Below are 16,140 nucleotides of genomic sequence, written 5' to 3'. Positions count from 1 at the left end.
TTATAATAGGTGATGGGCACGTGAGGTTTCATTTTACAATTGTGTATCTAGCTAAATAATCACTCAAAATTGAGGCAAAATATGAAATTTCAGACGAAAACAATTTAACTCACATTCCACATACGGATATGTTCAGTTTTTCTTCATTGATACCGATTATCTTTGGGACCTGAACTTTGACCTCGAACTTGGGAACCACTGGTGATAGAGATAATGAAAATAAGGAGGCGGGTAAATATTTAATGGAAATACAAGTATTTTTATGTTTATAATTTTTCCCACAAAAATACTCTGAAAACTTACATGCATTTTTCAATGTATCAACTTTAAGATGACTAACAGTTCATGCAAAATCTAACTGATTTGGTGACCTCAGTGATGCTAACAAATGATGATGGTTCCACTGAAATAAGAATTTTGGTACTTGGCAAAATATAATTTACTACTGGAAATCACCAAGCTCTTATAAACTTCTCTGTTCACAGAATAATGATGGCCTTAGAAAAAGATAAAGCTGACTCTACTTCCAGTTCAACATACCCGTGGGAAATTCAAAAGATCTAAGTGAATTCACACTACGAATCAAAAGTTATGCCCCTTTCATCTTTCATAATCCATCCCAAATTCCTCCACGGAGACGAGGTGCTCTTTACTTCCGCTGGATTCCTTCTGTACCACCACCTTGTAGGAGCCGAGAATTGGCTCTGATGAGAGGGAAAAGGCTAATTGTTTGAGGCCACTCTCTAACTTGAGTTTCTGCCATTGTCTAATTCGATTTCTTTTTGGATTCTAAAGGTCAAAAAGAAGCATGAAGATAATTGTTTAGGCATCATAGCCTTTGACAAAACACATGACTTCGAGAGTTGTACTGGTATTGCCTTCAGGAGAGACAAACACAGAACGAAGGTGAACCACAATACACCTGACATTTGAGAGTAGGAAAATTTTGGTTTGAAAATCTTTTTTAACAGTAGTTCATCTGTCTGAAATATTATCAGAACTTCCTCTTCTTTAAATCACTGACTTCCTTATAAGATACTCTTTCTGATGCTTACCTCAAGGTATACCAGTGGAATCTATATGAAAAAAGGAAAGGAGATGTGATTAGAATTTCTCCAAAAGCTATGATTTCAAACTTATAATCAAACAGCCTACTGAGGAAAAATAATATTTGTAGTAAGATATATCAAAATTTAAACTAAGACATAAAATAAGTGGAAATGCTTAGGGAAATCAGTAAATAGTTCTAAGAAAACCATAATATTTTTCTACAAAAATCACTGTGTTGTTATTTCCTTGAGACATATTATCGGTGAATAATTGTTAATATTTATTAATATTATTTACCAATAATATTATTTAGGTACTAAAATTCTCCTACTAAAGAACATGACTACACTGTTAACTTACATAAATTAGAAATGGATAATAATAGAGTTATATGTCATTATGATTTAGACCCAACAGGAAGAGAATTTCTAGAATTATTTGGTTAAAAGTAAACCAATAATATTTTTCCTGATTTTAAAATTGTCTAATATCTACCTTTTAAAAGTAGCTTTGTTTCTTTGCTTTCATATTGAAAGCTAGCTGAAGGAAGAGAAATACAATTAACATAAATGAAGACTTTATATATAATGTACATTATATGATGTATGTATAAATATACTCATATAATAAAATTATAATATATTTTATAATATTTATATATATTCACAAGAGGTGAAACTTTGATGCTTTAATTAAGCATAAACTCCTTCAGTGTATGGCTATGAAGAGCACCTAACTTTTTTATTGTGCCTCTTCATTATGCTTAATATAATGTGTTGAGATAAATACATGTAGCTGACTATTGCCAGACTGATTAATTACTGTTATAAGAGAAAGAGTTTTCTCATCTCTTACTACTCAATTATACCTTGTATAAGACTTTAGATTTCTGGTGAAGCTGGCACCCAGGGGCCAAAAGGAATATCTTTCATCTTGCTCTTTCTGGACATTCCTAGCCCACTTGGGGGAGTGCTCTCCTCCTCTCCACCACTACCCCCTGCCACCAAACCTCAGATATTGAAATACTCACCAGTTCATTTAGGGGGTGAAAATTTTCATCCAGAGACATGATACAAAATTTTACTAAAAAAGAAATTCTCTGATAAGTCTCAGACATGAGAAAGCAGGTAATTGGGGTAATAAGACAGGAGGCTAAGAGATTAGGATAATGGTGAGTTCAGCTGGAGAATCTGTTGAGCTGGGCTCTCCTTCATAGTGTTGCCCCAAACAGTGAAATCTCCCTACATACCTGTCTGTCCTGGTTTATAAATGGGTTTGTCTGTCTGGACAAAGATGAGACTTTGATCATTCTTTATGAGCACTGTGTTCTTTTTTCTGAAGTCTTGTGTTGGTCCCTTTATGTGGACAATGAAGACAGCCACCTCTGAAGAGGATGAGATCCTTGGGAGCTAAAGAACAAAGGATATACTGAGGAACCGCACAATCTTCTTTTTTGAATCCTTCATTTATTATTATTTTCTATTTCTGCTTTAGCTTCACCAAGGGCTAGGTAGGTATGCTTGTTTCTCTAGACACGAGGGAAGATATTAATATAAGATATAGTAGAACTATATCAGCAAGAATACCCATCAATGGAACCCAAATCCCCATATAGCTCACCTGAAATTCTTATATATTAAATTATGCTCCTTTTAACTGAGCATATATATTCTGAAGGAATGGAGAGAAACATCTCTGAAAAAGTATGAGAATATAGAAGCTAAGCATCTCAAGTTGGGAAACCTCAAGAGATACTGGATGTTTGCTTGGAGAATCTTGAACCATTTACACATTCTGAAGATAAAGACACCTTAACATCTGAACAAGAGAGAAAAATTGTGCTACATTCTGTTTCTAGGCATTGTCTGACTCTGGCCTGCAAAAGATGGTTATATATCAAAGCTAGAAAACCCCTCTGACTATTGTATGATTATATAATTTCTGTGGCTAGTACAATTTTTTAGTAATTAAATTGAACTTTGGCAAGTAGAAAAATATTTCTCCCCTACTTTGGTAAAAAATCCATGCTTTGTACTTCAGTGGCTGAAAACTCATTCTCCTTAGTCCTTTCTGAAGCCCTCACTAACATTCTTAAAGTCATTCTTTGGGACTGAACACTAGCTCTCCATCATCATGAATCAATAAATGGAGACAGGCACCTAGTACTCACAGTGAAGGAGACACAGTGGAATAAGTCCTTCTCTGCCACCAGGTCAGTGTAGAAGCTCCTGTTTTTTTCTGAGACCCCAAAGAAGCATTTACAGTCACTGTCTCATTCAGGTGGCTCAGAAGGAGGCAGCTCTTCTCAGGGGTCCCAGTGTGGAGCACCATATACTGCCTGGGAAAGGAAGAAGGCTATATCAGAGAAAAATAAAGGCTAACAAGCATTTTCAACCATAGCTGTGTTTTCTATAACAATATGTATTTATTGTTATAATCTGTTCTACACCAAGGGTCAATAAATTAAGACAATAAGATGGAGGTGCATCTTACATGTTGGTGTAAGAATTATATCTTTTACTCATCAGTAGTGCCTCAGGCACACAGCCAGTCTACTGGAAGTTGACTTCGAAGATATTACAATTTTATAGGCAGTTTTTGTTTTAAAAAGACTTAATACCGAAATTCCTGAATATATACCCATAAAAGTACACATATATAATAAATTGTGGGTGATTATTTACCTTATATAAAAAGATTTACATTAAAAACTGTCTAAATAAATATCACTTGTGCGTGAACACCATGACTGGATTCACACAAATTCAACTGAAAGAACATCAGTGAACATATATCCATTACATGAAATGACATGTATGTATAGTGTGAAATAATTTTCTTAACAACACTGAAAAAAAGAATATATGCTGTTTCTCTTAGGTTCCTTGGATATAGTTTAGACAAAATGCAATAACTTTATATCAACAAGTTTTAATTTTTATTAATAATTTACATCACACACATACCAGACAAGTACATGCAGCATTTGATTCTCATCCTCCTTTATTCTCACTCTCTTGAGGTAATCAATATTAATATTTTAGTATTACTATTTCTATGTTCACAAATGTATGCTTGTGTCAAGCCTGTATCAGTGGATAAATTATCTTTTTTATTAAAAAACCTATCTAATTATATTATTTTGCAGTCTTTTTCACTTAAATTCTTGAATGTATTTAATTATTCTGAAGCATGAACAATTTTTCTGGGAGTTTCACTTTCATGTCTTGACATCATTGATGAGTTTTCTTTTTCTTTAATATTTCCCCGCCCATATTTTCCTGTCACAACTCGATCCATTGCATTATCTCTTTCATGTCCTTGAGTGCGAAAACATGAATCCCTGTTAATCTTCACACCTGAATCTACATGAGTGAGATAAAATCCCTGCCCCTTCACTGAATCAGCAAATTATGTATAAAATGTGAATCTTCAAAACTTTAGTGGTTCAATACCTGTAGGTTTAAGTCATTTATTTATTGAGTTAATTTGCAATTAAGAAAAAGTTATTTTTTTATTGTTACCCTTTCCTTTCTACTACCAATATGAACTCTTATCTTTTTAAAAGAATTGGACATATGAAAGAATTTTTTTTTTTTTTTTACGTTACAAAGTTAGTCTGTGTGAGACTAGAAGTAGAGAATAACAAAGACAGTTTATTTATGGAACCTAGAAGTCAAGTTTGGTAATCCCATTCTCCAAGTGGTCTGCTTCAGGCCAGTAGTCTTGCTGTGTAAGTTTTAAATCGTTCCTTGGCAAAACTATATGCCATGAATCTTGAGAGCCATTTTTAAAAATTTGCACAAATACTAACATTTTGTTCTAAAGCAGAGAGGCTCAGGGCAGCTAAAACACCTACCATGGTCATTCAGATAGTACCTCTCACCTAATCCCATTCTGGCATTTGGATGTTTCTGATCCACTGAACATCTGCTCTTTCAAAGATGTGATAAATGATAAAAACTTTTATTTTTCTAGCAAGCTATAGCCTTCCACAAGGCGTAATGCATTGATAGCCATAAAAACAACCATTTTGTGAGCATGCAGTTCTGTTGCCCATTTCTATGTATCTTTCTCCTACACCGAATTGTGTCCTGATCTCTTTCTACCCAGCTCAGGAAGAATAAATTAGTGGAGAAATTTGTAGGTTGATCAGATTGAGATATTTCTCTGCAAATTTTATTATTTCCCAGAAACTCTAAGTTAAACTTATCATTTCTTAGTAACTCCAGACAAGGATTAGGAAGTAGAAGATTACAAATTTTATCTGTGTGACCCCCAAACCCTTGTCTATGGCCTTATTGCCTCCCCGTCTCCATATTAAATTGCTTATGTAAGGGACTTAAAAAATAAAGTTGTGGCTACTTTAATCCTTCATTTCCAAAGGGTTTATTTTCTCTATTTTTTAAACACTTTTTTGAGATATGATTGATACACAAAAAGCTGAATGTATTTAATATATATAACTTGATTAGTATGGAGTTAAGTATACACTCATGAAATCATCAGCACAATCTTTGTTAGAAATACATTTATCATTTCCAAAAATTTCCCCTTCTCTCTTTAATTATTATTATTGTTGTTGTTATTGTTATATTAATGAGAACACTTAACATAAGATCTACCCTCAACACATTTTTAAGTATGCAGTGCAATATTAACTATAGGCTCTATAAAATATTATTTTTTACCTTACCGTCCACACTTTTCCCCCTAGTTCTCTGATTTTAATAGGAAAGAAATCATCAGTATATTATAATTCTATTCAATATACTACTTTTATTCTCATTATCAGCCTCATTGAAATCACAATTAAGAATATATTTTATATTTGTTTCAAACAACTATTACACGAAGATTTGTTTAGTACTTATTCAATAGATATTTAAATTGGGACCCATCAAGGTTGTGTAATTTGTCCAGATTTCACTTATACTGAGCAACTAAAATGTTTTAATGTATTACTTAATCACGGATGTTTGCATTTTAAATATTTGTCTTTGTAGGAGTGATTAAATTTTGCAAATGTTAAACTGATGACTTTTAATTTTCTCTTTTTCATCATGTTCCCCTGCAACCTCCATCACTCTGAAGCTTACTCTCCCAAGGCAGGGGAGAGCAGTTACTGGGTCCTTTTAGACTAAAAATTTCCAACCGCTGGTACCAGTCTGTATCCTGTTAGGAACCTGGCCTCACAGTCGGAGGAGAGTGGCAGGCAAGTGAAGCTTCAGCTATATTTGCAGCTGCTCCCCAGCACTAGTATCACCGCCTCAGCTCCACCTCAGATCATTAGGCATTAGATTCTCACAAGGAGAGTGCAACCTAGATCCCTCTAATGTGCAGTTCACAACAGCATTCGTGCTTCTATGAGAATCTAATGCCTGATGATCTGAGGTGGAGCTGAGGAAGTGATGCTAGTACTGGGGAGTGGCTGCAAATACAGATTAACATTACCAGAGAGGTTTAATTGCACAAAGACCATATTAAAACCCTGTCAGTGAATGGCAAAAGACAATTGAGCTGCATCTGGTGGCAGGCTTTATAGTGCCAAGTGAGTTGATGTACTTCAATTGTACAGCTGCATCTGGTGGCATCTGATTTCGCATTATGATGAGTTGTATAATCATTTCATTATATATTACAATGTAATAATAATAGAAATAAAGTGCACAATAAATATAATGTGCTTGAATCATCCCGAAACCATCCCTCCCTGCTTCCCTACCCCCGCCCAGTCCATAGAAAAATTGTCTTCCTCAAAACCAGTCCCTGGTGACAAAAAGGTTGGGGACTACTATCTTAGGCAATAGCTCTAATTTATCATACCAAGGGCCAATTCTATAGGGAAAAGGTGAGGTTTTCTACATAGGAGGAGAAAATATCTCTTCTGTTTATGAAATTTAGGCCACGGGGCTCGTTGTTCTTTGTTAAATAGTGGAAAAGATGTAAAATAATGGTTTTCAATGGGCAGAATAGTCCCCCATTGTGTAGGATTGAAAACAGACCGCTTCACAGTCTGATCCCAATAAATATCACTTGCTTCATCTAGTCAGCCTGTACTCCGAAAACTGAACAGTCCCATATATTTTCAAATGCTCTGAGTGAAATGCAGTGGAAGATGGTACCATCTATGGCTGTAGATGAGATAGAAGAATAATGAAAGAGACATGGATCCCTACTGGTTATTGGGAAATTGTGGATTAAAGAAGCCTGAACAAGGTAAGAATGTGAGTTGGTCAGAGTTCTAATTTCTGCTTCCTGTTCTTTGGCCTAGAGAAGGCCAATTGTGTTAAGTGGATAAAGGTAATACATAGAGCAGAAGGTCTCTTTACTCCTCTTCCCGTTTGGTACTCTGGAGGCTGTCCTGTGTCAATCTGGACTGTAGCTACATCAGAGTCTTCTTGGAGTGCAGTGTGGATAGATAAGTGAGAGTTAGAAGTTTAACCTCTCTAGGATGCTTCAGGGCCTATATATTGTTATTGGACCCAAGAATTCCACAACTCTCCACAAGAAATGTAAAGACAGCTAGGTTAAATCCAGAGACCTTAAATGGGTGACTTGTATAGGTGACCCTACAACACAAGCTGTGTTGGAGCAACAACCACAGAATTGGAGGTAGAATGATCTAGAAAGTTGGGAATTCTATGTGATAAGAAAGAGCTGTGGTGTGTCAGAGTCAACCAGAGAGAACTTCTAGGACTTCTTGGTTAAGAGACCAAGCTGAGAGAAATCAGATGGTTAAAGACTCAAGTGATGAATGTTAGCAGGTAAGGTGCTGTCTCACTGTGGTTTTGATTTGCATTTGTTGGCCATTTGTATGTCTTTCATGGAAAAATACATATTCAGGTCCTCTGTCCATTTTTACTTGAATTATTTTATTTTATTTTTTGTTATTGAATTGAATTATATGTGTTACTTATATATTTTGGATATTACCCCTTTTACAAGATATATGGTGTGCACGTATATTCTTCCATTCCATAGGCTGACTTTCATTCTGTTGATTTTTTCTTTTGCTGTGAAGAAGCTTTTTATTTTGATGTAGCTCCACTTGTTGATTTTTGCTTTGTGGCTGGCACTTTTGGTGTTACATTCAAAAAATGATTGCCAAGGTCAATATTAAGGAGCCAAGTGTTATTCAAGTGTACTGATGATAAAAGTCTTTTGTGTGGTTTGTATATTAACAGACTTTGAGTAATCAGAGATCATTTACAGGACATGATGAGTTTTATTTTATCAGATTAAGTACACATTACATCTTGGCACATATTTTCCCAGGCAAAACTTTGCTCAACAATAACTTGAATCTTTGCAGAACTTTTGCCTTTAGTGCCTTGAATATTCCTTTTAAAAATGTTATAATATTAATTCAGATTACTAAATTCTATAAGAAAAATACCTGAGAATATTGCTCTAAAAGCATAAAGATAAATCTCACACTATTGCTATTTAAATAATGGTGACTTTTATATTTTTAAAATGACTAAGAAGAAAAGTCTTCAACAATACTTCTACTTTGTAGTAAATACTAATCAAACATTCCTTGAGGGGGTGTATCAGAACAGATTAAAATCTGCAAATCAGCATTTTCATCCAAACATGCATTGAAGTCCAGCAACAGTAATGACACATGGATTTATTTATGATTATAAGAAAAATAAACATGAAAATTTTTCCTGTAGAACTTTAACAAAAAGAAGAGATTAATCTTTTTGAGATAATCTATAAGCATGGTAGAGGGCTAGAAGCGGAGAACTGTACCCCCTGTCTCAGATTTTATTTTTTTGTGTTTCATTGTTAAATTAAACTGTATGGAAATACATAAAACAAAAAGAAAATTTCTTACTTTCTGTTTCCTCCACCCAATCATTTGGAACCTGTTCATTTATTTCTTCTGACTTAAAAGAAAAAAAGAATGAAGTAAATAAATTGTGCCAATGAATGAAAAGATATTATTTTAATTGGACATTATGGTAGTTTCCTAGGACTGCCATAACAAAGTACCGCAAACTGGGTGGCTTAAAACACAGGAAATTTATCCTCTCATAGTTCTGTAGGTTAGAAGTCAGAAATCAGGGTATTGGCAGGGCTATGCTCCTTGTAAATTCTCTAAGAGAAAATGTTTCATGCCTTTCTCTTAATTTCTTTAGTTGTCAGCAATCCTTGGTGTTTCTGTCTCTGCTTTTGTCATCACATGACATTCTCCCTATGTATCTCACATCGTCTTCCTTCTTTGCATGCCTGTCTCTGTATATCTTTCTCTCTTCTTATAGGATGACAGTAATATTGGATAAAGGGCCCATTCTACTCCAGTATCACCTCATCTTAACTTATATCTTAATTACATCTGCAAAGATCCTACTTTCAAATAATGTCACATTCACAGGCACCAGGGATTAAGATTGCAACATATCTTTTTTGGGGATACGATTTGACCCCCAATAGAGATAATTTTTACCCTTTTGATGATTGTTGAAAGCTAGTTTCATAAGATTGGGGCAATGATTTCCCTCTTAGAGCTCAATGAATGCATAAAATATACTTTTAAACAAATTTTGCTTAAAGTCCTAATAAATAACCCAAATTCTTTTTTCTCCTCATTTATTTGACTTTGGAAAAGTATGAGAATCTTTTCCATAAAGTATTTTGAAATATTACACAATAGGTCAGGTTTTAGAAAAAATGATCTTTCTAGTTCCTTTTCTGTACTGGTGTATGTTAACACCTTTGTGTTATTCCATTTCTCCTCTCCTCTATCTACCTATGAGAATAGGCACCGATGTGTTTAATCACTCCTTTGATTTACTGAGTGTATATGGGATTCCCAGCACTCTGTTGGGTGAGCAGGCTGTATACATGATTAAGATGTAGGTTTATCTTTCAAAGAGGTCTGAGTCCATAGAAGAGAGGAGAATAAACAATATTTAAAAGTGTAAAATTGTATAAGTGAGGAAGAGAGATATGTGTGCTAAACCATTTGATTAAGCATGAAGAAGAGAGCCCAGTTCTGCAAAAATGGGCTGTGTATCTAGAAATCAGCAAAAACTTGCTTTCTTCTTCCCATCATTGGCTAAAAGATGAACTCACATAATACAAATCTGAAATATTTTCTTGCTTAAAATCTTTCAATGGTTTTTATTAATGATTGAGAATTTTTGTTTTATTTCATTACCTTGTAATTTTATTTTTCGTTCATATCTTTAAATTTGTCTCCATGTATATATTGTTTTATGCTTTCAACTTATCTTACCATATATGTACATTAAGTTAATCTTTAATTTTAACTTTGTGGTTCAGTCCACATTTAGACATTGAGTCAGAATTAGAATTTACTTCATGTGCATTGAGCAAATGAAGATAAAATATCTCTGAATAGAAAAGGCTAAATTTCGTAAAATGTTGACATTCTCAATCATTACAAATTCATTCATATTCAATGCAATACTAAACAATACCCAATATGACTACAGAGATAATTAACTCAATAAATAGATCTCAGTGTTTTACCTGGAATAAATAATGAGCTTATTATTGCAGAAAAAAAAAAAGATGAAAACAGAGTAGCATGGAAGGACTGACCATAATATTTATTAAAATATTTTACTAAGCCATAGTAATTCAAATATTTTAGTACTGTGAAAAGATAGACTAGCTAATTAATGGAATAGAATAAATCACTCAGAAACAAGCCTTAGAAAGTATGATAATTTGTGGTAACGAAGTCACTGTTTATTAGCAAGAAAATATATAATTGGTAGATAGGTGATAACGGGACATTTAGAGAGCTACATGAGAAGAAAAGTCAATTTAGATACCCACTCACTACACAACAAACAACAAAATAATTTGAGGTGGAATTAAATGTAAAAACTTGAACCTGGGCTTTTGTTCTCACACATACAGGATTTTATCACCACAGAGATCTCTCTAATGTTACCCTCACATCCTTCTCCCTTATGTTATCATTCATTATCCCTGGAAATCACTAATTTATTTTCTGTTTCTGTAATATTGTCATTTCAAGAATATTATATAAAACATACAATGCAGTATACAGATGATGTGTTGTAGAATTGTACTCTTGAAACCTATGCAATTTTATTAACTAATGTCACCCTAATAAATTCAATAAAATAAAAAGGAATTATACAGTATGACCTTTTGAAATTGACTTTACTTTCACTTAACATGTTTTTGAGATCCATCCAAGTTGTTGTGTATATCAATAGTTTGCTCCTTTTTATTGCTGAGTAGTATTACATGATATGAATATACTATGGTTAGTTTAACCATTCACTTATTGATGGACATTTTAGTTGTTTCAATATTTAAAAACATTTCTTTTCCCTACCTTCTTGAGGGTTACTTGAACATATTTTGCAATTTCATTTTTATCTATAGTGTTTTTGAGTGCACTTCTTTACAAAGCTTTTTTTAATGTTTTAAAAACACTGTGGGGACTGGATACATATTTCAGAAGGGAAATATAAATTTGATGAAGAACAAAAAGAAAGATAGAGTTGTAAATGTCATAAATTTATTCAACATGCAAATTTTATTTATTTCCAATTGCTGTTCCTTCTTTCTCCCATTAACTTCTCTTCTGATAAGTCTTTGTTCTTCATTTCTGGAGAAATTCATTTGATGAGTGAAGTCCATAAGTTTCCATTTTCAAGCATTTCCATGTTCAAGTTCTAAATAGTAAAAAAAATGGTAGAAATATTAGGGAAATTCTGTGATCTACTAAAGGAATTTTTTTATATTTCAATTATAAATATTTGAACTTAATAGATTTTAATTATTTTTAGTGATAAGGCTGTTCTCAGTTTTTAAAATATTTTAAAGTGGAGAACCTCAGGTTTCACAGCAGACCTTATATTGTCAAAGATGACCCCGTCGACCAACAAACATTTCTTATGCTGTGCTATATAGATAATTACAATGAAAGGTTTCCTGACCCTAACTAATAAAGTTTAGAAGCATCCTAGAAAGGTCATGGGTGATAAATGTATTGCCACTGGGTATAGAATGTAAACTAAATATTAGATAATTTGGTTCTTATATGTGGCAAATTCCTGAATTCATCTTCAAACAAGTCTCCCCAGACACCAGTAATTATACTTTACCTGCACTTTTCTACAGAGAAACTCTATAATACATTTGAAATAGTTTAAATCATAAATTATACACCAGGTTTTTAAAAATAATATGGTAAAGATATACTCAAGAAGCAGCTTAATGAAAGCAACAGATGTTTATTTTCTTTATGTTGGCTTTAGGTTTTACTGTTTATACTTTACCAGTACTGCAGGGAGCACTGTACTCTTCAATGGTGAATTCCTCTGAAATACAGAATGATGAGACAAAAAGAGTCAAGACATTCAGTAATAAGAACATGAACAATTAATTGTAAGTAAACTGTATGATTTAAACTAAGAAAGAGAGTATAAACACAGAGAGCGAAAAAAATCGACTTCCATATTAAGCCATTTGGGATTGGGGTGTGGGGAGAGTAAGAGAAAATTGGTCTTGGATACAGAATTGAGAGTCAGATTTCACATATGGAAACTGTATCTATAGGACACTGTAGAGCCGTTTTTCACAGCTGTGTTTTTCTCGTGGTTCTTCCTTTTTTGAACCTTTCCTTAGTCTAAGAAGAAGTAGAGTTTTAACACTCCCAGCAGGCTATGATGCTATTTCTAATTCAAAATCATGAATAAATGAGTCCTGATATATTACAATGTTTACCAAATTTTGTTAGACTATTTAAGGCACAAGTCAAAAATAGATCTAATTTTAGATTTCATATTACACACATCAGTAATGAGATGTGATGTTTTAGTCATTGTTACCCTTTTTATCTTCCTGGAAAAATTCAGTCCAGAACAAACAACTTTCTAAGAGAATTTAGAAAGAACTAATTTCCTTAGTGCTTTAAGATCAATTTATAAGAATGGCTCTAAAATTTATTTAGGGGGCACATGAGGGGTTAATGTGCAAGTACATGATTATTCAGTGACCATAAACTCACTTTTTCTTCCAATGAAATATTGTGGACTTTTGTTTTAGTTAAAGTGAGCTTTTACTAGGTTAGTCATGTTTTTCATTTCAAAGTTTAGTATGTCTGAATCCCACTCACCTGTCTCATAATAATCATAGGCTTTTACTATAGCTGGTTTTAAATTCCCTACTTGGATGTCCTGTTCCACTGAGAAGGAAAAACTCAGGGCTTGTTTGGTTATCTGGAGAGAAATAAAAACTGAATTGGAATAAAAGATTAACTTAGTTGCTAGTAATCATCTTCTCTTCTTAAGATATTATCAGACCCTATACTTATACTATCCATTTGTACCAAAGCCCATGGAAAGAATAAGACATTTTGAGACTTGCATAACATACTCAATGGCAGATAGAAGAAAGGCAAAAAAGACAATTTTATGGAGAGTCAAATATAGTAAATTGAGCCTTATTGACCAGTTCTGCTTCATTTCCCTCTGTAGCTATTTTCTTCTCCTTCACTTGTGTATATGAAAAGCACTATTTGGAATCTGAATTTGTTTGTTAGAACCTCTAGTAGTTCTCCCAGATCTAGCAGAGTCACAGTGAATCTTACCTTGTCAAAGTAAATCAGGACATGGTTGGTGTTCACTTCAGTCCTTTGAATCTGAGGCCTGGCTTGGAGCTATTGACCAGGGGGATAAATGAGAGATATGGGATGAGGAAGTTCAGGCTGAGAGCAGTTTTCAGGTATTTATGATCTAAATGATTGCTCAGAAACATTCAAACTCCTACTTTTGATTTCTTCAAGAATCATAGTAATAACAATAAGTGTAATGATAAGAGTAATATTTATTAAAGCCTCCATATTATATATAATTTTGATATAATTACATAACATTATATAATGTTATATATAATTATATATAATTATCTATCTATATTATATATAATATGTAATTATATATAATATAAATAAATAATTGTCTTCCAACTATATATAAAAAGAAAAAAGTGGAGAATATATCATATATTTTTTACATATGTTACATATACATATATACATATATATTATCCATATATATATATATATATACACATATATATATAGTTGAAAGATAATTCAAAAACACTCCACATACCTAGATGTTTCAGGGCCTGCTGGAACATTATTAGCCATATTTATGACTTATGCTTATACTTGAGATCACATAACAATGATACCCATTATTAAGATGATGGAAACACACTCTAGAAAAGCAAGTTTGAGGGAGTAAAACTCTTGAAAACTGAATCAATAAAAGAAAATAGACAAGCATAAATAGCAACATTTATCGTGACTTTGCTTTCTGCTATCTGTAAGGGATATAGGATTTACCTTTTTCACTGATGGTTTCACAGGTATGAAGCCTGATACCATCTTCACGTCGACAATGACCATGTTGGAGCTGGGGCGTTCCCCAGTATAACTATGAAGTCAAGACACAGGGACAAGGCATTCAAAAAAAATTCTTTGGAATTCAGGATGGAAATCTTCCCTTCTCTTTTATTTCTAGTGTTTCCTATCCCTAACAACCACTTAGCTTTTCCATCTACTCTATTTGCTTTTGCTATGGTGGTTTAGAAAATCTATCACTATGAAATCACACTCTTCATGTATGGAACCATCATATTCTCAATGTTAAAGCTTTTCAGTAAATTTTTTTTGTTAATAAATATTGCAAAAATTCCATATTTATTATGTGTGACTTTGGACAGTGGAGTTCCTACACACAAGAAAATTAGTTTTATCATATTCTACATAAGTTCTGGTAGCAATTTAGGATTTACCTAATATTGATGTGAATCTGGAATTTCCTGTGAGAATCTATTCCATCACAATTCTTGGGAAGAGTATGAACATGCAGATCGAAGGGAACTTTCCTTTCTTTCTTAGGCAGGATGTTATATCTCAGGGATGTCTAAAAAAAAAATAGAACAAAATCCTTTATTTTTGCACTCAAATAGTCAATCTCTTCTAGTTGATTCATACTTCCCCTTAGCACACATTTCTTTTTCTATTTTGAAACTCAAATTTAATTCTTTTGACTTTTTCTCCCATTTACAGCATCCCCTAAACCCTGGCTGCCTCACCTGGAGATATACACATCCTGACCCCGACACTGTTGTGCTGTACTCCCCTGGAATCTCTGGCAATGGAACCTCCTGAAGCAATAGGCGATTGGCATCATCTACTAGAAATTCTTCTGAGAAGGTCTTTGAAGACTTGACAGTGACTGTAGCTGCTTTCTCTCTTTTAGTGAAAGTTGCTGCTCCGTATTTGGACAGTGCTTGGAGAGCTACCACCGTATCCTGAAAAAGATGAGTGCAGAAATCACAGGAGGAAGGTAACAAAATCATACTAGATATAAACCATATCAACACTACTTTCTCTCTCAGAGTTATTTAGTCATAAACACAGTTCATTAAGTGAATTTCAGTTCACATGGTTATTGATCGTAAACTATTCTAGGTACTCTGGAGGGAAGTGAAGACGTTTCCTCATTCAAGTAGTTTACAATATACATATGGAACTAAGACTCAAATATTTGACACAAAGCAAAAGCTATTTCAATAATTTATAAATTATGTAACAATATTTGTTGTAAAAATTCAGAGAAGGGGGAAGAAATTGTAGCTAGATGAGTAAGAGAAGATTGTGAAGGTGAGAAATATGATTACTCTGAATAGTGAAAATCTTTATATAGACAGAAGAGAGGCATCAGGGGGTAGCAGAGTGGCAAATATTATAAGTGAAGACATAGAGAAGGGAATGAGCCAATTCCAGAAAAAATGAAGGATCAGCCTAAATAGATAGAAATATTCATGTTTACTGTGGAGAGGAAATATATTGGGTAAAATATCAGATAATTTTAGTCTTCGGATGGAAAAATGATTTACATTATTAGGGAAGTAATCTTATAAGAGCATCGCTTTAGGACTATTGATCTACTTTACAGCTGATGGTCCATGAAGGAGAGAAGATATAAGAGACTGTACAAAGTACATGGCAATAATCCATATATAAAATAGTGAGGCTGGAACCTTTATGGT

At 33.4% G+C, this 16,140-nt stretch overlaps 2 protein-coding genes across 2 annotated transcripts in view; both read right to left on the bottom strand.

Moving 5' to 3' along the window:
- LOC105296015 (pregnancy zone protein-like) overlaps positions 1 to 3,381 on the bottom strand; it is a 29,322-nt gene extending 25,941 nt beyond the window's left edge. The window contains 7 exon segments of the mRNA XM_011365936.1: positions 114 to 199; positions 622 to 789; positions 1,056 to 1,076; positions 2,081 to 2,133; positions 2,300 to 2,459; positions 3,221 to 3,291; positions 3,294 to 3,381. Coding sequence (XP_011364238.1) covers positions 114 to 199; positions 622 to 789; positions 1,056 to 1,076; positions 2,081 to 2,133; positions 2,300 to 2,459; positions 3,221 to 3,291; positions 3,294 to 3,381 — 647 coding nt within the window.
- An 849-nt stretch (positions 3,382 to 4,230) lies between these two features.
- Positions 4,231 to 16,140, bottom strand: part of LOC105296014 (pregnancy zone protein-like) — a 50,325-nt gene continuing 38,415 nt past the window's right edge. Inside the window, exons 29-35 of the mRNA XM_011365935.1 lie at positions 15,181 to 15,399; positions 14,878 to 15,008; positions 14,426 to 14,516; positions 13,664 to 13,732; positions 13,190 to 13,292; positions 12,351 to 12,392; positions 4,231 to 4,448 (exon numbers count right to left, since the gene is read on the bottom strand). Coding sequence (XP_011364237.1) covers positions 4,231 to 4,448; positions 12,351 to 12,392; positions 13,190 to 13,292; positions 13,664 to 13,732; positions 14,426 to 14,516; positions 14,878 to 15,008; positions 15,181 to 15,399 — 873 coding nt within the window. The remainder of the gene's footprint in view (positions 4,449 to 12,350; positions 12,393 to 13,189; positions 13,293 to 13,663; positions 13,733 to 14,425; positions 14,517 to 14,877; positions 15,009 to 15,180; positions 15,400 to 16,140) is intronic.

Source organism: Pteropus vampyrus, unplaced genomic scaffold (assembly GCF_000151845.1).
Source record: "Pteropus vampyrus isolate Shadow unplaced genomic scaffold, Pvam_2.0 Scaffold116, whole genome shotgun sequence".
Lineage (NCBI taxonomy): Eukaryota > Metazoa > Chordata > Mammalia > Chiroptera > Pteropodidae > Pteropus > Pteropus vampyrus.
Note: the sequence above shows the minus strand (reverse complement) of the source record. Positions and strands in the feature narration are given on the sequence as shown.